This window comes from Phragmites australis, chromosome 4 (assembly GCF_958298935.1).
Source record: "Phragmites australis chromosome 4, lpPhrAust1.1, whole genome shotgun sequence".
Lineage (NCBI taxonomy): Eukaryota > Viridiplantae > Streptophyta > Magnoliopsida > Poales > Poaceae > Phragmites > Phragmites australis.
Genome location: NC_084924.1, coordinates 45,207,096 through 45,228,711, shown reverse-complemented (window position 1 = coordinate 45,228,711; position 21,616 = coordinate 45,207,096). Strand labels below are relative to the sequence as shown.

The window sequence follows — 21,616 nt, the reverse complement described above, 5'->3', positions numbered from 1 at the left end:
AGAACAACCTGCCTGATAGGCCTCGTAGCGATCAAGGGAGCCGAGGCTTCCTCCTGGGTCTGCTGCATCGGTAGTGGAGCAGTAGGCAATTAGGATCGCGTGACGAAGTCGTAGTCCGGTGTGTCCCTGAAGAAGTCCTCACGAGATCGAACGGGGGGTTCGACCCAAGCTCATCCTCCTGACTCGGGTAAGATGATTGTGATGGTGCCGCTGTCGTCCATGTATAATCACTAGAGGGGGTTGTGAATGGATAAATGTATCAGATATGGTAAATATGGAAATGAATGTATTAGGCAAAATGCAATGTTGTACCTATATGGTATGCAGGGACAGCTGTAGATGATCATGCCTGAGTGTCGAAGTAGGATGCGAACGGTGGTGGTGCAGATAAAGATGTTTCGACTTTATCACTGTAGTTACCTGCAGAATGATGATTATATTAGATATACTATTAATTATATTAAATACGGTAGTATATTAGCGTCCATTACAAGAGACCTGCGAACAATAAAAATATCTACACTGACTATAACCTAGATATATACGCCGATAAGTATGTAGTAATACCTAATATAATTTATAAAGTTAATATATCAGCAACAAAATGATATCTCCAAACGCCGTAGCCAAGGACGCCAGAGCTGGATCCGGATCCTCTGCCTTAATTACGATTAATGCAGAGAATCACTGTATGAACAGTGTAATGAGTCAACTACTACAGTAGTCTGCATTAATTAATCAAATATTACTGTAGTAACCCTATAGCAACAGCGATATGGAATACTGTAGCACCGCATGTTACTGTCCATATGTTACTGTAGCAACAGATCTGGACTTTCCATTTTTGATCGGACGGTGCAAATTCACTTAATGCAGAGGACTGTAACCTCTCTATATTGGCTTCTCCAATGCAGAGGATCTCGGTCCGCTAGAGCTGCCAGGGGCGCGTCCCATGGCCATATTCCCCCACACTCTCCCCCGCTGCACCAGACCCTATGCAGCGAGCTCACCTTCTCCTCTTCCCCCGCCGCTCTGGAATCTGATCGCCTCCATGGCCACTACTGCCGCCGCCACCTCTCTCCTACGTGTCAGCCCTCCGATTTCCGGCGGCAATCCTCTCCCCCAGCGGCTCCGCCCGATCCGCTCGGCACCCGCCTCCCGCTCCCAGCGCCTCCTCCCCCCCGCGCGGCGCACCGGCGGCCACCCCACGCACCAAGGCCGACCCGTCCGCCTCGAGCGCGGTCGACGCGGCGACGGGGGAGGGACCCGACGCCACCGTGCTGCTTGACGTGAGCGGCATGATGTGCGGCGGCTGCGCGGCGCGGGTGCGGGCCATCCTGGCGGCGGACGAGCGGTTGGAGACGGCGGCGGTCAACCTCCTCGCCGAGTCAGCGGCGGTGCGGCTGCAGTCGCCGGAGCCGAGCGCGGGGGAGGAGCTCGCGGCGAGGCTGATGGAGTGCGGGTTCCCGTCCACGGCGCGGCGAGGGGGCGCGACCGCGGGGGCTGGGGAGAGCGCGCGCAAGTGGAGGGAGATGGCGGCCAGGAAGCAGGACCTCCTGGCGCGGAGCCGGGGGCGCGTGGCATTCGCGTCGACGCTCGTCGCGCTCTGCTGCGGATCTCACGCGTCCCACCTCCTCCACTCGCTCGGCATCCATATCGGCCATGGTGAGTTGGAACTATGAGAGATTGAGAGCGTCATCTGATCATGTGATAAAACAAACTGACGTTTAAATTTGGCGTGAATGGTTCGCTGATTGCTTGTGCATGGTGCAGGAACAATTTTCGATATGTTGCACAATTCCTATGTGAAATGTGACATTGCTATATCGGCGTTGTTTGGGCCTGGAAGAGGTATAACTGGTGGCAACATTGTCTCAATAGTCTTATGTTATGCACTACTCCACTGTTTACATGTTGTTTTGTTTACGAATTTTGATATGTGTGCCAACAGGATAATGCCTGCAATAAATTTGTGCCAATTCTTTTATATTCAATCAATTTCTGAGAATTAAGAACTTTAGACAACTGAACAGCACCAGTTAAGTTGTATGAAGAACCAGAACTGAACTTGAAACTTCATCACATTTTTCAGAACCGTGCTTCTTCAGTTATTCCATTCGCCCTTTCTCACACCATCTCAATGCCCCCCCAGATATACTTTTTGATGGTCTTAGAGCATTCAAGCAAGGGTCCCCCAACATGAACTCTCTTGTAGGATTCGGCTCTGCAGCTGCATTTGCTATCAGTGCAGTAAGTGGGTTTTTAGTGGCAAACTTTTTCTGTCCAGCCATATAAGAATATGCTAATATAGCTTTGTGTATCTTAAGGTGTCCTTGCTGAACCCTGAATTGGAGTGGAATTCAACCTTTTTTGATGAACCGGTGAGTCAATTTTTTTAAGTTCTATTAAATATTAATAGAATTGTAATTTTTATCTTCTGGCTCCTGTATTTTTATGGTTAATGTTGCTCTGCATTTGGATCTTGCAATACTTTTGACAAAATCAGTATCAAATCACTGAGCTAAGAAACTTTATTTCCTTTTCCCACATTATTTGAACTGATTTAGCAATTGATTGAATAACAGTTGAATTGTGAGTTTTGTTTTGCATAGCAACATTTTGTTGAAGAAAGTTGTCTTGTAGCATGCAGGTCATGCTTCTTGGATTTGTACTTCTTGGACGATCTCTTGAAGAAAGTGCAAGGCTTAAGGCATCTAGCGACATGAGTTAGCTCATTGTAAGTATTGATTTATATCTAACCAATGTTCCAGCGGGAGGCAATTTCTTCATTTTATATTGCTAGAAATGGAAGATAAAACGGACAATATATAATCTATATTTCCACAAACACTATAGGAAAATGATCGTTTCGTTTTGTTAAATGACCTATATCAAAATAATGCACCATATATTATTCATGCAAGATAATTGATTTATTGAAAACTAGTCATAACTGGTGTTCTGTGGCAGTCACTGTCATCACCTCAATCGAGGTTAGTCGTTACTTCCTCAAGCGACGACCCTTCCTCGGACAATATTTTGAATTCCGATGCAATCACAGTTGAGGTTCCTGTTGATGATGTTTGTGTTGGAGATTCAATATTGGTCCTACCAGGAGAAACTATACCTGTAGATGTAAGGAGACACCATGGTTTCATTTTTCTTATTTGCTAGTATATTTGACCATTCCATTGGACCATCTGACACCCATTCTTGCTGGGTAATGTCATTGGGGGATCAAGTTTTGTCTATGAATCAATGCTTACAGGAGAATCCTTGCCTGTAGCCAAGGAAATAGGGCTCCTGTATTTGCAGGAACTGTGAATTGGGTATGTATATGACTTCTTGCCTGAGAGTCTGGCCAATTCTCTCGGTCTGTATTCCAATAAGATGTTTCCAATCAACTGCTGTTTTGAAATGTATAAAAAATGTTATGTTACTTCAAAATGCCGCCCTCTATGTCATTTATTTTCCTCATCCATATTTGTTTAATCAATTTAGAGTTACTTGTGGTTGAAGTTTCAGTAAGCTCTTCACTCATTTTGTCATGTCTTGACTGATGTCCAAAGGATGCTTTAACTAGATACACTTCACTAAATTCAATACAACGCATTGTTTCACTTCTTGAACTTTGATATTGCACTACCTTCATATGCCTTTCAGACTTCTTAGCTGGATAAACTAACAACCCAATCTTTGAATTGTTTTGAAGGATGGACCTTTAAAGATCAGAGCTATATGTAAAAGAAGGGGGAAAAGTGTTTAACTATATTTGTTTTATCCTTGAACAGGTTGAGGATGCCCAAGCACGTGAAGCTCCTGTTCAAAGGCTTGCAGATTCAATTGCAGGACCATTTGTGTATATGGTTATGACGTTGGCTGCAGCTACCTTTTCCTTCTGGTATGTTCTTATTTTTCTTTTCTCCTATTCCATGAAATATACACAAAAAAGCTTGTTGTAACTACATAAATATTGCTTTTCTAACCTTTCCTTACTTAAGGTATTACATTGGCACACACTTATTTCCAGAGGTTCTTCTGAATGATATTTGGGCTAATCTTGTGAACTTTCTCCCTGCAGGCTGTTTCCTGTCCTTGTGCACTTGGATTAGCTACACCTACAGCTATCTTAATAGGAACTTCCCTGGGTAACTTTCTACATCCAACTGTTCTGATCCATTTGTTCTGGATGTTTGATGATACAATTGGCATTATACATTTTTAGAGACTCTTCGATGAGCAAATTCGGTTCACTATTCTAATATTAGCTTATTAAGTTATTCGCTCTACTTAACTTTCTCCTGATTGTATCTTTTTTGTCAAGTTCTAACTTCCTTTTACTAGGTGCTAAAGAGGATTACTTATTAGAGGAGGTGATGTTTTAGAGCGTTTGGCTGGAATAGATGCTCTTGTGCTTGATAAGGTGTGGCTTCATTTATCGTTTTTATTTTTCATGATATTTTTTTCTCAAAATTATTTTTTTAAATTACAAACAATGTCTGTTTTTTCCGATTCTAGACAGGGACGATTACAGAAGGAAAACCAGTAGTTACTTCTATTGCTTCTCTGGCATATGAGGAGACAGAGGTTCTTCGTCTTGCTGCTGCAGTGAGAAAACAGCATTGCACCCAATTGCAAATGCTATAATGAACAAGGCTGAACTGCTCAAACCGGATATTCCAATGACAAGTGGGCAACTTACAGATTCGGCTGTTTGGTAGAAGTAGAAGGGTGTTTGGTTGCAGTAGGCACTTGGGACTGGGTCCACAATCGTTTTGAAACTAAAGCTTCACCAACTGAACTGAGAGATCTTAGAAATCGTCTTGATTTTGTGTTGTCCAGTGGGGCATCATCATCAAACCACTCAAAGTCAATAGTTTATGTTGATCGTGAAGGAGAAGGAATTATAGGTGCTGTTGCTATATCAGATATTCTACGAGAAGATGCAAAATTGACTGTGGACAGGTATTTTCTGGAGATGTCATTTGCATTATAACTGTATTTCCTCAGTACATATATATTTCTCTTACCTAACAGGGTTATGCTCAGAGGTGCTATGAAATGCTGCTGCTATATTCTTAGATATTTCTAATGTTATTTTTATTAGATATTGCTAATGTTATTTTTGAAGTATCATTCAAGTGTTGCAACTATTACTGTCTTATCTGTATAGTTCAAGTGTCATTTCATTATCTAAAAAAATCTTTATAGTTCAAGTAGTGCAGCATTTTTAAACATCGTTTTCTCTTGTTAATTATCAGGTTGCAGCAGGAAAGCATTACAACATTTCTACTATCAGGGGATAGGGAAGAAGCAGTGGAAGAAGCAGTGGAAAGCATTGGGAACACTGTTGGAATCAGGAATGAAAACATGAAGTCTTCCCTAACTCTGTAGAAAAAAGCATGCATTATATCAACTTTGCAAGGGGAAGGACACAGAGTTGCAATGCTGTTATGGGCAGCGTAAACATGCTGTCACTTGTGATTGTATGGACCTCCAAAATTGGTGCTATAAAATTGTATTGTTTCGCTTGATTTGAAAATTGAATAATGGTAAAGACAAGAGAAAATAGAAGCTTGACAAAATTTGTCGTTTGGAGATAATACAAGGAAGTTTGAAATTTCTCACTGACAACTTTGCATTGTATATTTGTTACTGAACTTGTGCTTTTTTATCTGCATTGTTTCCTAACAATGTGGACTTTGCTGTTATTCAGGTTGGTGATGGGATAAATGATGCGCCCTCTTTGGCAAAAGAGAATGCTGCCTCTGATGCAGCCTCAGTTGTTCTATTAGGCAACAGAGTTTCTCAGGTAAGGTTCTGCACTTCTGCCAGGTATGATTCTTTTATCTAAGGAATTCAAGTGGCATCATTGCTGATAAATAAGTATAATCTCTTGCTCAGGTAGTAGATGCGCTATCCCTGTCGAAAGCAACTATGGCTAAAGTTCACCAAAATTTGGCCTGGGCAGTGGCATATAACATCTTTGCTGTCAGCAATTCTTTGCTTCTGCAGCTGCATGGGTCGTTTCAGAACACAGAAAAACCGCAGGGTGATTTGAGCTCTACTAAATTAATTCAGTTTGGTTTGTCAACAAAGATGGTACAGGATCATAGAGTGTGGCTACTGGTTTTCCAGCTCTGGCTCAAAACATACGTACAGGCTGAAACAAGTCGATCGAAACTAGTAAGCATTCTTGTCAGTAGTAACATGTTGTACAGTTTACATTAGCTAACTAGTAAATCACTCAGGAGTGTATTATTTTATTCAGGTTAACCTTTCCCTGCTGTAAACGAGCAGGGAAATATATTTCTCGCAGGTCCTCCGGGAGCTTGATTGTTCATCGTCTAGTAGCATCCAACAAGGCAACAAGCTTCACACAACACAGGTGGAAAGTTCACTAAATAGAACAACTCACAGTACATAGTCTAGAAAAGCAATGAAAAGTAATAATAGCTGGTTGTTTGTGGCCACACTATAATGGCCATCTCTGAACAACAACAGCGCATGAATGACTACATGAGATTATTTCTGATACCTCGTTTCCTCTCTGCTTTCTTGGATTCTATTGCCTACTTCTTTCAGCACTCTTCGAACTCATCGTTCTTGGCCCAGTGCACCTTCTTGCCGCTGCTGCTCCTCATCACCTTCTCGTCGACGGCTCTGACCCCGGCCTCCGCCGCGGCAGCCGACTCCGCCTGCACCCGTGCCATCTTCCGCCCCCGCTTCCTCGCCGCCGCCGCCTTCTCCGTCTCGGCTGCCTCGTACTCCCTCGCCCACCGCCGGCTCACCACGCACGTGGCCGCCAGCGCCACGGCCTGCGCCAGGAACATGCCCAGCAGCAGCACCTCCTCCAGGAACGCGAGGACGAACTGCTCCCTGCGGTCCCTGGCGGACCCGAGGAGCCGGAGGCTGTGGTCGTGGCGGAGGAAGAAGGCGAGGGAGGCGAGCGCGTGGCCGGAGAGCGCGGCGAGCGCGAGCGCCGCGTGCGCCGGGAAGCAGATCAGGTGGGTGAGCTGGGAGTAGAGTGCCGCGAGCGCGGAGAGCAGGGTGGTGGCGTGCACGGAGACGAGCGCCCAGCCGAAGGGCGTCGGGCGGGGCCGGAGGAGGAAGACCGGGCAGAGCGCTGCGGCGGCGAGGACGAGGAGGGAGAGGTTGAGGAGCCAGACGAGCAGGTTTGGCAGCGAGGAGCAGCTCCGCAGGCGACCGACGCCTGCGGCCGACGCCATTGCGTTGAGCTGCTGAGTGGCGGTGTTCTTGAGTTGAGCAGAGAAGTGCGCACTGGATAGAGTGCAGTTGTGCGCGGGGGAGGTTGGTTTAATATGGAGCGGGAGGATCGGAGTGACCGTTGAGCGAGCTGAAGCCAAGGACCAACGGCTAAGTTGGCGCCGGGAGTGGAGCCTGTGATCACTGTCTCTCTCTAGCTAGTCTCTTCTTGTTCCCCGTGCCGGAGGAGCCACCTGCCATCATCTGCTGGTCGCTAGCTTTCGCTCCTCTTTGCCTCTTTGGGTTCCGCCGTTCAAAATTTTGAAGTGGGCCACGCAGCAAACGACTCAAACAGTGACAACGACTGTAGATAACGTTTGCTACCTTGCTCTTAAGCTTGCTAAAAAGACATGTACCGCTTCTACCAAAGAGCTCCCATTGGCAGCTCCGTCCCAATTCGGACGACCATGGTGTACAACGGTATTTTGCCACGTATATTTGCAATCTCCAGATACATATTCACATATAAAAAAAAAAGAGAAAAAAAAAGAGCACCAGGCCAGCCAGCAGTCCTTTCCCTTTTTCCCACTGAGCTGCCCTGACCCGGTTAGCCATGGCCCCCATATCCCCCGGCCGCGTCGCCCTAAGGCGCCCGGGGCGTTGTTCCTCTTCCTCCCTCCCTCGCGCCGTGCCTCTCTCCCGCGTTGTGCCCCTCTCTCCCTCACGCCGCCTCTCTTGTGCCGCACCGCGCGCGCTCAAGCCGAGCCACGCCCCTCTCTCTCCCGCGCCGCGCCCCTCTCCTCTCCCTGGCCCCTCTCTGCTCCATGGGTCGAGGCGCTTGAGCGCGCCACTCCGGCTGCGCTCGAGCCACGCTCGCGCCGCGTCGCTTGCCTTTCTCCTCTCTGGGCCCGCACGTATTGCTCATCTCCTTACCCGCTATCTCTATCCGGAGTTTGATTTGGTGTTTGTTGGTCTCGGTCTCTGATTCCCCAACCGAATTTGGTGGAGTCCGAGCTTATCTTCTCCAGCTTGAGGGGGCTCGGCCGCCTATATAAAAGGCAGGGGAGGGTGCCCAGCCGAGGGGGGACGGATTGGAGAATCGGCGTAGCCCTACCGCATGGACGCTTTGTCTCTACACCGACCCATCGCCGTTAATCCGCCACCAACACGTCGTCATCGCCGTTGATCGTCATGGCCGGCCTGAGCTCCTCCATTCTCACTGCCGCTCCGCAAGGTAAGCCCTGGTCGTGACTTCCTCGTAATACTTCTCTCTGTAATGCCAGCCATTGAGCCGTGCGTGTGCCTGAGTGCCATGCTGTTATGCTGTTTACGCTTGTCCCCAGCATTTCAGAGGGCTTTCCTGCCGATTGTCCCTGTTATGGATCTTAAGCTATCATACATGTTTTTCGGTTATGAGATATTATGCCTTGTTCAATGTTGCATTGGTGGTAATGGTGTGTTGCAGAGAGAGAGAGAGAGAGAGAGAGAGAGAGAGAGAGAGAGAGAGAGAGAGAGAGAGAGAGAAGGACTATGTTGTCGGTAGTCCCTATATTTGATGTTGATGCTTCTTGCTGATGCTAAAAGCCTCGTGGTTTCGTGCTTGGCCAGTGATGATAAAACTAAGGCCAAGCCGCTGTTGTGCCGCCGTGCCATGTGCAGTTCTGTTGAGGCATTTTTTTTTAGTGTCTTGATGTCCATATGGTGTGTGGATGGTGATATCTTCCTTCTTGCCGGTCCTGATACATATTCACATAATTTTGCTACTAAGGTGGCTTGATCTTGCCCTCTGGCCGGTTGTAATGCTGCCCTCTGGTGCCTTGCTTCTTCTCTATCAATTCTAGTGATGGTTCGAACTATATGCCTAACTGATGGGTTTGGGTGGTGGCTCACTGATCATGTTGCCCCTCCCTTTTAATCTTGTCGTGGCCTTAATGTTGACAAGACCCTTGGCTGAGAAGGCTGCTGATCTGTTTTATATATATTGCTACCTTGGTGGTTTTGTTGCCTCAGTGGTTTGGTGATGATGGTTGTTGCTATGTTGTGCTCACTGAATTGACAGTAAGAACTTGAGATCCTGATGAGGTGTTGCCCCTCTGTTTCCTTCTGATGCCTTTGTGGTTCATCAGTACTTACTCTGCCTTTGTGGCTTGCCAAAATATATGCCTATGTGGTTCAAAAAGTGATCACCCTCGCCTTTGTGGCATTCGCCTTCGGAGATGGCTGATGAGGACAAGTCCGAGGCCCGAAGAGGGAGTTAGTGAGTCAGGTACGGTGTCGGAGCTCTTGGTGGTGATCATGCTGCCACTTCCGGTAGAAGCTACGTGTCGTACCGCGCTCCTAGCTCACCTCTTCACACAAACACAATTCTGAGGCCTACGTGACCAATGATGATCCGGGATACATAAACAGTCCAAAAAGCTTATGCTAGACTGTTGTCCTGTACTTTATCGTATTTTATTGCTAACGCTTACTTTGCTTAATCTTTGTTGCGTGTGACTACAGCCTTGCAGACTCAGAGACGATCTTAATACGACGACCGTCAGCGCAGCTCAATTGGAGGTAGTCCGAGGACGGGCGTAATTAACCGGAGAGCCTCACGAGGCCATGGGAACCAAGACGAAGTAATCATCAGATCATACTATATAGTCAGATAGCATGCGCGTTGTGGAGTAAAAATATATAATGAAAGAAACTGTACTTTATGATTTCGACACGAATGAATAAAGTTTACATGTTTTCAATCATTGCATTCTTCTTTCTTTCGTATACATTACATATACTGACACGTCCGTATATATTCATATTCAAAGTTATACAATTCGAACATTGTGTTTCGGATCCGCCAAACACATGGCACGTTGCTTCAAAACAGCTTTCCCACCTTGCCCACACAACAGGGCTCTAGATATAAAGTAGCTAATTTTAGAGGAATAATGCATGTATATCTTACCTAGTGTTTGGAAAATACATGTACCTCCAAGAGTACATTTCTTCTTATGGTTAGTGTCAAAAAAATAAAAGATTGACTTGGGATAATCTGAGCAAAAGACAGGTAGTTAAAGACAAAACATGGCTGCTTTGTTCTGAGCAAGAAACAGTACAACACTTTTTTTTTTTAGTGTGTTGTATGCTTGTAGCTACGCAAATGTGGGTGGAAATCTATGTGCAAGTAGGAATCTCGTACGAAAATGTAGCTCAATTGTCGTTGAGTGACAAATAGTGTACTGTTTTAAACATCGCTACATCTGCTACTATGTGGAATTTGTGGAAGTTGAGAAACCATGTTTTCAGCGTGTGCAGTGGAAGGATATGAGGCAAATTTGAAGTGCTATGTCAAGTATGCTGAGGAACTGGTGGATACTGTGCCCAGAAAGCAAACTGATGGAGTTGAACAACAATATTGGAGAGCTATCACAGAAGATGACGAATTCGATGAAGCTGCCGAAATGAGAAATGCACGGTGAAGGCTCTGCCGACCGCCTGGGGGGCTATGAAGCAATGTGGTCTGATAGAAAGACACGAGAAGGTGGAGATGGAGGGGTAGCACCAGTAGTCAGGAGATGATAGTTTTCTTTCCTACGGTGTTCAGTTTGGTTATATTATTATGGTGTTCAGTTTGGTTATATTATTATATTGATACATGAACGGTGAACGAACTGGTAGGAAAGAAATGGTGGAGCTTGGTGCTCAAACTGTGCGAACACACTGTGATATGGTCCATCTCTAAGGATGAGACCGGGCAATGAAGCCCTCAAATTCCGAAGAAAAAGATACAGTGGCTCCGGTGGTGTTTCCCAGCTCCTCATGCCATGCCGCAAGCAAGCATTGCATCCGTCCAGGGGGCGCTCCACATATCTCGCAGCCCACTCCCCGCAGCGCTAGGAAGGAGGAACTGAAGATCAGATCAGCAGAAAACAACCGAATCTTTCAGACTGTACAGCTGACCCCCCAAAAACCATGTTCACAGGTTGGGCAAACATATGTGCAATGCCAACAAAAAGAACGGGTAATTCTCGGCGTTAGTTCATGAGGTCAGCTAAGCTACAGAATCACATGCGATCAAGAGAATAATTTGGGACATATCACATTCACAAATCTGAAGTAACAAAGTTAGCTAGTAGTCTAGACTAGGAAAAGGAGGCACACCCAGGAGGATGAACAGTTGTGCTCCTCGGGTTTGCAGGGACAACTAGGAAGAGGACCTGCCAGCGTCAGGGAACTTATCAGCAAAGAACCTGCAATAATAGGATCGAACAACTTAGCACCTAATTCCAATTAGTCCAATATATCAGATGCTACTTAGATTTTCGTAGATTCAGTCAAAATGGATAGAAATGTGTTTCAGCTGTAAACAAATTAAACACACAGCAACTCGGGGTTCTCCACAGTACAAGCACCACATTGTGCATGCTCCATAAGCATAATTTGAACAATCAGCGCAGCAACCACGCTCACAGAGATTGTTACAAGCTCGATCCAATTTAACATTATATATAAAACTTCTCCTAGATTGAACAGGTCCTAACAATTTCTGCCAGTTAAAGGAAACAAAATTCAGTCCACATGTCTACTTGTTGTTCAACCATCTAGGTAAAGGCCAATGCATGGCTGTGTAAAACTTCAGTTTTCATGTCTCTAACCAATTTGATCCTTAATCGAAGCAACCAAACAAAAACAGGTAATGGTTTTATTCAGCGTATAAGCCCCACCAATATATCGTAATTTATAATCAGAAAAAAGTGCTGAGACAAAACATAATGAGTCATCCTCTTCAAAATATTAAAGGAAGTCTTCCAAATACCTCAAGAGTCATAAATCCTCATCATGTATCTGATGTCCTGCCGACACATAGGGCACAATGGTTCAACCTCACGTTCCATTCTTAATGCACATTTGCAACAGCAGACAAGATGCCCACAAGGAATAAAAGCTGCTCTTCTTCTCTTCCTTAAGCACACAACACATAATTGCCTGTCTCCTATTTCATCTTCGTCACTAGAGTCATCTTCTTGAATAGCATCTTCAGCCTCCTCAAATAATTGTTGAGCTTGCCTAGCCTCCCTCCGCAGTTTGATTCTCACCCAGCCCCTGCATCATTACAAACTTCAATTGTCAACACACATGACTGAGCAAAATGAAATTGCTCAAAGGATCCAATAACAAGCTAATGTATCTAGTTATAAATTATCTCTAGAACTAATCAAGCATCAATCATGTCAGATCTTTAGTGATAGAGAAATTAACACAAATTGATATATCAACAAAAGAATTGAATTTTCAGAGTATTTCAGTACATTGGTTTGCTCCACGAGTTCAGGACAGATACCTATAAATAGCATGGCCCACTAAGCAAACTGACAAGGCTCCAAAAACAATACTTGCCCAAAAGAGTGTTCTGGCACGCGAAGTCAGCTCAGCTTGCATCTCATCCTTGGTCAGCTCAGATCTGAGCAAAGGCAAGGCGTTAAAAAGCTTGGAACTGCACCAAGAGAATACTTCATTGTGCATTTCCTCCCTTCCTTCATTCATGAGGAATTTCTTAGCCATATAAACTATGAATATTCTTGGAATCATCATGCTTGGCATCAATAAGATTCACGAGGAATTTCTTAGTCATATAAACTATGGATATTCTTGGAACCATGGTGCTTGGCATCAATAAGAAAGAAACAATACGAAAATTCTTACAAGAAAAAGGGAATCTCTGGGCACGAGCCGATCTCAACACTTCCTTTATTTGTTCGACATAGTCCTATTGCTGTAATTTCCTTGCCAATAGGAAGAATTTTTTCTTCATCCAATAACGCAATCTATAGAACAATCAATCAAATAACTCCACAATTATATCACATGGCTGAGTATTGCATACTGAAATATCAGTTCTCATTTCTCAATGTAGCAATTGAGAGAACTTACTGGATAGCCATTGCCAATAATAGTATGAAACAATGTGTAAGGAGATGTCTCAATTGGGATAAGTTTATGATGCACAGTTGTAAGAGGTAATGGTTGATCCGCCTTATCTAAATTGACATATACCATCCCAATTGAGTTTCCGAACTCAGAACTGGCAAGAACAAACGGAACCTTGCGAAAAGAGAATCGCTGTCAAAATTGAGGTAAAAATGATCCTAATACTAACAGTGTATGAGTATAGATGGCTTACATATCTAAAAGATGTTATGATTTGCTCTTTCCATGACCTAAAAAGGAGAGCATGCAGATCAAAGGTCCAACCAAAGATGCCTCTCCATTCCGTGAACAAGCACTACATAAGTATGAGATCACATAATACCAGTTAGACATATATATAGGGAAAGAATAACAGGTAAAAATTGTAGGTTAACAAGAGGAGGGGAAAAAAGTTAAGTATTCTCGAAGCTTTCAGAATAATCTTCAAACCTCAGAAATTTTAAAAAATATACATCAAGAATCAGTATCCTCGAAGCTCTTATAGCCATCCTCAAACCTCAGAAATTTGAACACACACGAGTAACCAGTCAGGAAACCATCAATTAGCATATAGTTTGCCAAAGTACCCAATCCTGCAGAAAGGGGAATCGCGGAACTCCGAAGTACTTAGCTTCCAACTCCTGGAAACTACAGCTAAAAGTAATCGAAGCTAATATGATAGCATTAAGAACGGAAGTTCTCTATGCATTAAGACTGTACAAGAATTTCAGAATCAAACTAAACACATCATGACGCTCCTCCAATGGCCAAAAGCATAGAACAGTTTATAGGTACTGCTTAATCCGATCTTAAACATCGGCGTATCATCACATTGCTACGATAGCCATCGATAAGCAGCCAATCCTAGATGAGGGTTTGAGGGTTTTCTAAGGCTAAAAACTATATCAGTACCTAAGCATCCCTATGGCGTAGCATAAAACCCTAGCTCAGAGCTAGGGACATAAGAGATGAGTCTTCAGCGTACGAGGGCGCGACTCACCATCTGGGTGTGCTTGGCGACGACGCAGTGCTCGCCGGAGCCCGGGGGCGCGATGATCGTGCCCCGGGGGGCGGGGCGCACGTAGCCCCGGACCGCCGCGAGCCGTGGCTCGCCGCCTTCGCCTGGAAGGAGGGAGCCGAGGTCAGCGATGGCGGCCGTCGTCGCGGAGGCAACGAGCCGCAGCTCCCCGGAGACCGCGAGGTACTTGACCCACGACACGATGGCGACGGCCGCCGTGCCGAGGCCGAGCACGGCCCCGTCCAGCGCGGCGGCAAAGCGCACGAGCGCTTCGGCCGTCTCGCGGTCCCGCGCCGACATGGTTGGGTTTGGTCGGGTCGCCGCCGGCTTCTCGTCTCGTTTACGCGTGCGGTTCGTGTCGCGTCGGTTCGGTTCGGGTTTGAGCCGCAGATAATGGTGCTCGCCCGTGTCCTAATAATATCGATTTGCTCGGCGAGTACGAATTCGATTCAAATTTGTGAATTGCTACAAAATTACTCCATACAAGTAGCAGTTGGGTTAATCTCGGCCGTCTGATCGATGTAGGAAAGGTGTTCAGCCTCTCTAACCCGTCCAATTTGCCTATCGCAGATAGCTAATGTTTCCTGTGATTCATCGTAATCTGGTGATTTTACCTGCCTAAGGACTCGGCACGTCTCTCTAGGAAATGCATCAGATCACGTGGTTATCAATGCAAATCGTTGATGTTCGTCTGTTCATCACTGAGTTGACAACTGTATGAGCAACAACTACAGTTATTGTTCCGGGAAAAAATCTTTACTACACAGTTACTAGTACAGTATTCATCCAGTACCAAAATGTATGCACTTCATTGCAGAATCATGGAAAGAACCAACAACCTTTAGCAGGCTTCACAAACTGTACAATGCCAGAAACTTTTCAGGTACTCAGATGCCACAACATTCTGGGGCATCAGAATTGTCACCCATCTAGTCAGCCCAAACGTTACGAACTGTCCACGCTTTCATCATGTACAAGATGGAAAAGGTATTCCTGGACACCCTCCTACTTCTATCCAAATCGCGAGGACTTTCATCATGAAACTTGAGAGCGTGTCCATTGTATTAACTATCCTAATCCTACGAGCTAAAGGAGAGCAAGCACAGATCGGAGGAATGGCTAGCACCATCCAAGTGAACCATCTACAAATAGACAGTGTGGGTGCATTCAATTTAGACACCTGCAACTAAACGACAATTTTCAGGATTAAAGTGAGACAAGGCATATACCTTGAATCCAATCTGATCATAGAGCCTCCAAGCTGGTAAGTTATCCTTGTGCACATGAATATAAATATTTTCAGCACCTGTAATAGGGTTGAAGATATCAATGGCTCCAGCATTAACATCTGGGACATGCTATTCCAGAATAGCTCATTGCTTTACCACTAAGTCTTGCAGCATCTATGGCCAACAATAACATGTTGCTGGCAATCCCTTGACGCCTTGCACATTTAGCAACGCACACATTTGTTAAATATCCAAATTTTGGCTCATCTGGCTGATAGATTCTACAGTGAAAAGACGACTTTCCAGGCTCCTGTTAATAACTGTCAAATGTAACTTCTAAAGACACCGACAGAAGTAATATAAAGAAAAGATGCTATTATACCCTACCTCAGGAAATGTCTCCCCATGTAGAGGATGCCTTACACATACATCTAAGGTACCAACAACGCTATTCAGGACAGTTCGCCTGAGGTCATCATTCTTCACCTGCGATATTAACCATAAGACCGGCAGATTTTCAGCTGTGAAATATGACAAAAATATCAGTAAAACCGCTTTAAAAGAGTTAAATAGTGTGAACTGGAATAGTTAGCAACCAGATCACAACAAGAACAGCGACAGTGAAGCTTTCATTAATCATTAATCATTAATCAATTGTTAGATAACCAGTTTGGTTCTTCTTGATTTACTGAGGCATGTTTTGTGAACTAACATGCTGGAACCAAGATCTAGAGACAAATTTGATGAACAAATCAAACGGAGCTTTTATCTCATACCGCGACAAAACAGATATACTTCTCTCCGTGCTGCTTGCTGCATCGTTTCTTTAATGCATGAAATTCCTGCCATGAGATGACCGATTCTCATGAATGTGAACCAGAAGTCCAGAACAGAAACTATTGAATGATCAGAAGATGGCAAATTAATGAGAACACTTTATAACACACTGCCTAAAGAAAGCTATTTGAACAGAGGCCGTTATAATTTCTTAACATTCACTTAGAGCATGTATATTCTATCCCAGTTGCATTTAAGCACACAAAAATGATGTCTGAGTAGATTACACAGGTACCTGTGATGCAAACTTTCTTTTAAAGCTTTCGACATAGCTGTAATAAAAATAATAATAATAGTGAAGTAGCTGCAAGGACCATGCTAACAGTAAATAAATATATAACAGTACAAACAACAATGAAGGCTACAAAACATTTTCCTTAAAATTTAAACACTTACCGATCGCCTGACTGATCTTCATAGTGATCTTCTGCTCTCAACCATGCAGCAATCTATCAAACATTAGTAAGGAGGGATGTAACTTGTAAGGCATAGTGGTAGAGTAAATTATAATTCCATATCACTGAATAAAAGGTGGCTTAATGCAAACAAAAAATAGGTAGCAGACACTACGTTAGTAATCAATAATTCGTAATTGGTCCATCACAAATACATGTGGAAGCTATGTCTGCTAACCAGAACCAATGTCTAATATGTTCTAAAGTAACAAGAATAATACCCAATATTCCTCATCGATTATAGCCTCACGAGCAACATAGCAGCCAAACAATCTTTTGTATTTGCAATCACTTTCATCAATTGAGGGTCGAAGACGATTGAAACGGAGATCAGATGGTTCAGCAGGAAGCAAAAGGGTTGGGACCACTGATGTCTGATTGGATAAGCTTGGCAAAAGCCCAGGGTGAGACACTCCTCTGGTAACATTGAGGCCATCAGTGACTGCTTCCTCCTTTCCGCCATTTGTAGAAACCACAGATTCATCTTTCCTGGGAAAAAGAAGTGATTGTGCATGAAAATAAGGAAAAACAAGCATAAGTTCTAAGCACAAAGTTATGCTCAATGCTAGCTCTATGCCTGCAAGGCAAGAAAAATCATGCAACAATGAAGAATTTGCTTCAGTGGAACCTGATACGTTCAATTACATAGTCCTAATGGCAATTGGCGAGTATTTCATTCCAAATTCACCATACCAAGTCAAAAGTATCACCAAAAACCCAGTAATGGAGGCGGCAGCCGAGCCGAGTGGCTCCTGGAGGCTGCCGTCGGGGGAGCGACCCGGGTTCGAGCCCCGGCGCTGCCCCCCGGGCGCTCGTACAGTCCTTGTGCGATTGTGTGAGTGTGGGCCCCGATTATGAAAAAAAAAACCCAGTAATGACCATCAGTACATGCTAAACAAACAAGACCTTATAAAAGCTACGCAGCATCCTTTTCTATTTTTAGAACCATAGTGAGGCAAGCAGCATCTTTTCCTTTTGTTTCCATTTCAGAGTCGGTGAGTACCCTTTAGGTTCACCAGTTTACACCCCTAAGAGTGATCCTGCACTGAACTAATCAGCTACTCTTTCTTGTAATGAATATAACTTGCAGCTCATTGCCCAATAAAGCCTTGAAATTCCCCTGATTCTTTTCTTCCTTCGCCAGACAGGATTCCCCCTACCTTCATCACACTCAACAACTAAAGCCATGAAATTCCTCTGACAAGTAACAACTGCAACAAGAGACCAAACGAACCGGAAACACAACAAGAACCGAAGAAGGCGCTCACATAGGCGAGGCGGCGAGGCGCCGGCGGAGGACGCCCCGGCCACGGAGGCCGCACCGCGCTCCGGCCAGTGGCGGCGACGCCGTGACGGCTCCGGTCGCCATGCTCGCGGCAGCCCCCGCGAAGAAGAGGTGGTGAAGGCCCTCTCCCCCCTAGTCCGCGAGACGATAGAGGAGCAGGTAGCGCGGGTCGGCGGCGAGAGGGAGGGTGGAGTAGCGGCAGGGAAATGCCGGAGCGCGGCCGCGGCGGGGTTAGCGCCGGCGTGCGGCGTGGTCTACCTGCCTCGCGGCCGCGTCGCCCTGCAGTACTAGTATTTTTTTCTTTTGGTACGTCAGTTTCCTTAAAAAGGATTAACGAAATTCTCAATTTATCATTAAAAAATCATGAATTTTTATATTATTAATTCAGTTTTTTATTTCCTAAGTGATATTATCGTCGTAACGGAAGCGTGATTCTGTTATAACGGTGGTGACACGTAAGAAAAGAAAAAAAATAAATTATGAAATAAAAGAGATTGTAATTTTTTATTGATAAATCGAGAATTTTATCAATATTGGCACAGAATTATCTCTTTCCCCTGTCCCCTTCGCTTGTTCTGGGGGCCTGACCGGTGCGGTTTGATGGTGGTGTTTTGCCGGTGGCGGATGGCCACTTCTATGCAGGGTATGCTTGGTCCGCACGCGCCCAAGTCTTGTCTGGTCACGGTGGTCCACCAGCTTCCGTACGGCTAGGCTGGCTACACGATTGGGCTACACGATGGGCCATGTACCACCAGTAGGGATGAAAACGGACGGGATAAATCCCGTCCCGTTCCGTTCTGATCCGTTTTCTATATTTTCTTGTCCGTTTTCGATTCTGTTTTTTAGAAAATGTGAAAATAAAAATGGTTATGGGGTTTTTCTGATCGTTTTCGGATTTCCCGTTTTTAATCTAAAATTTCCCGTTTTTCTAATTGAGATCAAACTTTCATAAATCACAATGTAGCTCACATACCAAGCCCGGCCGGTTAGTCCAAACATAACATCTATCCCAAAGTTCAACCAGATCCCAGTGGTCCAGTCTCGGTCGGCTACTGACCTACCGATGTTGTTCAAGCTCTTGCACCACCTACAATCCTAGTCTTTGTGTGATTGTATGTTATGCCGAGTACTCGAGTTACGACATGATAGTTGTTTTTCAGTTGATACTTATGTCATTACGTGGTTTATCTGTGTATGATATAAATTACTTTTGTTGGTGTGAATTAATTATGTGTTGCGCTGATGCTTGAAATGATTGTTCTACGGATCGGTGTTCTCATTTTAAATTATCGGTTCCTGATTGATACCCGCATATTTATATGTGGATTGGTTCGTTTTTGATATCCCGACATTCCCGAGTTCGTACCCGTTTCCGCCTTTCCCGTTTTCGATTCCGTTTTCAAGAGAAAATGTGAAAATAAAAACGGTTAGGGGGTTTTCCTGACCGTTCCCGTTCGTTTTCATCCCTAACCACCAGCGATGGAGTTTTTTATTTTTATAATTTTTTATTAAAAAGTTAAATAAATAGATTCCTGGTCAATATTTATAAAACTAGGCGTTCGACGTCCGCCGCCCCCTGAGAGAGTGGGTAGGCTAACCACCCCTGAGATCATACAGTACTAAATACAACATTTTCTAAATCCTAAATCCTAAGTCATATCGCTAAATCCTAGATCATACAATGCTACTTTACTTACTAAAAACAATATAAGAATAAAAGAAATTACTGAAAAATCCTCTTCAAATCCGCCGATCGAAAACAGTAGAGTTTCGTCACGCTGTCTTCCTCTCCTCTCCTCTCTTCCTCTCTACTTTTCTCTTTTTTGAATAAAATGATAATTTTTCCTCAATTTCACAGCTTATATAGAGAAAGAACACTACTTAAAAACTATTTCTAGAGGCGGGTGGTAACTCATTTTCATAGACGTTTAGCGCACCCACATATGATTGAAGGCCTGTAGAAATAAATAATTTCCACATGCGTAAAAGAGACCACATGTGAAAATCTATTACCACATATGGTTCACTTAAAAACCGCCTGTGAAAATAGGTTTCCACAGACAGTTCCTTAAGCGGACCACCTATGAAAAAAGTATTTCTATAGACGGTTCCTTAAGCGAACCGTCTGTGATAATCGGTCGCCGAATCGATATTTTTTGACCGAAAAAAGCAAAAAAAAAAGTACCGACCAGGCACCCCCGCGGTCGCAAGTCACAAGTCACAAGTTTTTTCACGCGCTACGCGAGTTTTGGCACTTGAACTCGAAACCTCTCAGATCGCACGAACCCTACTCACCATCCCACCACAGAACTATTACTGACCATATTAGCATATGTAATTCTTTTGATATCTTCTATCCAAAACCTTAAATAATTATTTAGGTATCTAAATGATTTCAAATGAAAAACTTTTCAATTACAAAGTTGTAGATCTCGTCGAGGGCTACAATTTTCATATAAATTTTGTCCTCATCCGACTTTGTATGAAAAAGTTATAATTTTTTTAAGATAAACTATCACCTATTTCCACATACGGTTCACCTAATTAACCGCCTGTAAAAATAACCATCTATTATTACAAGCGGTTCACATAAAGAACCACCTGTAGAAATAGGTGACAGCTTATTTTAAAAAATTCATAACTTTTTCATATCAAGTCAGATGAGGAAAAACTCTATATAAAAATTGTAGCCCTCGACACCTCGACGAGATCTACAACTTTGTAGTTGAATTTTTTTATTTGAAGTCATTTAGATGTCTAAATAATCGTTTGAAACTTAAAACAATTATTTGAACCTTTAAATGACTTCAAATAAAAAAAATGTCAACTATAAGGTTGTAGATATCGTAGAGGTATACAATTTTCGTATAGAGTTTTTACTTATCCGACTTGACATGAAAAAGTTATAAATTTTTTAATGAATGGTCATTTCTAGAGGCGGTTCATATAAGGAATCGCATGTGGAAATAACTATTTTCATAGACGGTTTTTTATGTGAACCGTCTGTGGTAATCATCCATTATCACAAACGGTTCACATAAGGAACCGTCTGTAAAAATTTATTTTCACATGCGATCCGTAAACAAATGAGGCCCTTATCAACTGTTCAGGCGGTTTTTCAAATGAACCCCCTGAGAGGGCGGTAAAGAGCCTAATCGCCCTCTGAAAGCGGTAAGGGTGGCGAGCGCGCGGGTTGCCTCTCTGAGAGGGCGGTTAGGCCCCTTGCCGCCCTCTTAGGGGGCGGTTATCCCACCCAACCCTCTCGAGGGACGGTAAGGAGTGCTTACCGCCCTCTGAGATGGCTGTAACCCTTTCAGAGGGCAGTTGACGCCTAATTTTACTAATGTTGACCCGAGAAATCTATTTATTTATTTTTTAATAAAAATATAAAAAAACCACAGGATGGATGTATTTACTTATGTGACGATTCACAGGTTGTAGTAACACTGTTCGAGAAAATTTCCAATGGATCCTATTCCTACATACATATGTTGTCTCAAAAATCCTCTTCTTTTGGGGAAACTCTTTCACTCACACTCCTAAGAAAACGGAGTCACGATAAATTATTTTGCACGCATTCTCTTTCCTGCTCATGAACTTCCCCTTTCCCATCAACCCAAGAAAAGCCAGTTTT

General features: G+C 44.0%; 4 protein-coding genes and 1 pseudogene across 9 annotated transcripts; 2 read left to right on the top strand and 3 right to left on the bottom strand.

Annotated features, from left to right (window-relative positions):
• The first annotated feature begins 946 nt into the window (after positions 1-946).
• Positions 947-5,394, top strand: LOC133914846 (copper-transporting ATPase PAA2, chloroplastic-like; annotated as a pseudogene).
• LOC133916764 (uncharacterized) lies at positions 5,352-6,722 on the top strand. Of its 4 annotated transcripts, none has more exons than XR_009909530.1 (5): positions 5,352-5,486; positions 5,717-5,812; positions 5,905-6,186; positions 6,301-6,388; positions 6,586-6,722. XR_009909530.1 is itself a non-coding variant. In XM_062360592.1 (4 exons), exons 1-4 carry the CDS (start codon positions 5,403-5,405, stop codon positions 6,334-6,336), a joined length of 498 nt encoding a protein of 165 aa, XP_062216576.1. In that variant the 5' UTR covers positions 5,352-5,402; the 3' UTR covers positions 6,337-6,552. The 4 variants fall into 4 exon arrangements, 2 of the variants coding, with proteins under 2 accessions (XP_062216576.1, XP_062216577.1); XR_009909531.1 differs by having other exon boundaries at positions 6,272-6,388; XM_062360592.1 differs by lacking the exon at positions 6,586-6,722 and having other exon boundaries at positions 6,301-6,552.
• LOC133916763 (uncharacterized) lies at positions 6,402-7,676 on the bottom strand. The gene has a single exon (XM_062360591.1). The coding sequence runs from the start codon at positions 7,227-7,229 to the stop codon at positions 6,582-6,584; it is 648 nt and encodes a 215-aa protein (XP_062216575.1). The 5' UTR covers positions 7,230-7,676; the 3' UTR covers positions 6,402-6,581.
• A 3,513-nt stretch (positions 7,677-11,189) lies between these two features.
• LOC133916761 (E3 ubiquitin-protein ligase SPL2-like) lies at positions 11,190-14,565 on the bottom strand. 2 transcript variants are annotated; one of them, XM_062360586.1, is made up of 7 exons: positions 14,159-14,565; positions 13,373-13,474; positions 13,123-13,293; positions 12,895-13,016; positions 12,533-12,685; positions 12,008-12,294; positions 11,190-11,441 (listed from the first exon to the last, which is right to left on the bottom strand). In XM_062360586.1, the coding sequence occupies exons 1-6, from the start codon at positions 14,474-14,476 to the stop codon at positions 12,009-12,011; spliced, it is 1,152 nt and encodes a 383-aa protein (XP_062216570.1). In that variant the 5' UTR covers positions 14,477-14,565; the 3' UTR covers positions 11,190-11,441; position 12,008. The 2 variants fall into 2 exon arrangements, with proteins under 2 accessions (XP_062216570.1, XP_062216571.1); XM_062360587.1 differs by having other exon boundaries at positions 12,533-12,652; positions 14,159-14,564.
• A 396-nt stretch (positions 14,566-14,961) lies between these two features.
• LOC133916762 (GCN5-related N-acetyltransferase 6, chloroplastic-like) lies at positions 14,962-18,293 on the bottom strand. 2 transcript variants are annotated; one of them, XM_062360589.1, is made up of 9 exons: positions 17,966-18,293; positions 16,919-17,186; positions 16,639-16,691; positions 16,478-16,514; positions 16,182-16,247; positions 15,793-15,891; positions 15,562-15,715; positions 15,406-15,482; positions 14,962-15,318 (listed from the first exon to the last, which is right to left on the bottom strand). In XM_062360589.1, exons 1-9 carry the CDS (start codon positions 18,064-18,066, stop codon positions 15,256-15,258), a joined length of 918 nt encoding a protein of 305 aa, XP_062216573.1. In that variant the 5' UTR covers positions 18,067-18,293; the 3' UTR covers positions 14,962-15,255. The 2 variants fall into 2 exon arrangements, with proteins under 2 accessions (XP_062216573.1, XP_062216574.1); XM_062360590.1 differs by lacking the exon at positions 15,406-15,482 and having other exon boundaries at positions 14,962-15,362; positions 15,483-15,715.
• Positions 18,294-21,616: the final 3,323 nt, after the last annotated feature.

Bases quoted from the DNA above. Each gene is read 5' to 3' on its own strand.
- LOC133916763 (XM_062360591.1), bottom strand. From the start codon at position 7,229: ATGGCGTCGGCCGCAGGCGTCGGTCGCCTGCGGAGCTGCTCCTCGCTG.
- LOC133916761 (XM_062360586.1), bottom strand. From the start codon at position 14,476: ATGTCGGCGCGGGACCGCGAGACGGCCGAAGCGCTCGTGCGCTTTGCC. The intron at 13,017-13,122 runs GTAAGTTCTCTC...ATTGTTCTATAG, and splicing joins TTATTGGCAATGGCTATCCA to ATTGCGTTATTGGATGAAGA. The intron at 12,686-12,894 runs GTAAGAATTTTC...CTCTTGGTGCAG, and splicing joins CCAGAGATTCCCTTTTTCTT to TTCCAAGCTTTTTAACGCCT.
- LOC133916764 (XM_062360592.1), top strand. From the start codon at position 5,403: ATGCATTATATCAACTTTGCAAGGGGAAGGACACAGAGTTGCAATGCT. The intron at 5,487-5,716 runs GTATGGACCTCC...GCTGTTATTCAG, and splicing joins ACATGCTGTCACTTGTGATT to GTTGGTGATGGGATAAATGA. The intron at 5,813-5,904 runs GTAAGGTTCTGC...TCTCTTGCTCAG, and splicing joins TAGGCAACAGAGTTTCTCAG to GTAGTAGATGCGCTATCCCT.
- LOC133916762 (XM_062360589.1), bottom strand. From the start codon at position 18,066: ATGGCGACCGGAGCCGTCACGGCGTCGCCGCCACTGGCCGGAGCGCGG. The intron at 15,716-15,792 runs GTAGGGTATAAT...AGTTATTAACAG, and splicing joins ATGGGGAGACATTTCCTGAG to GAGCCTGGAAAGTCGTCTTT. The intron at 15,319-15,405 runs GTATATGCCTTG...GTCTATTTGTAG, and splicing joins ATGATCAGATTGGATTCAAG to ATGGTTCACTTGGATGGTGC.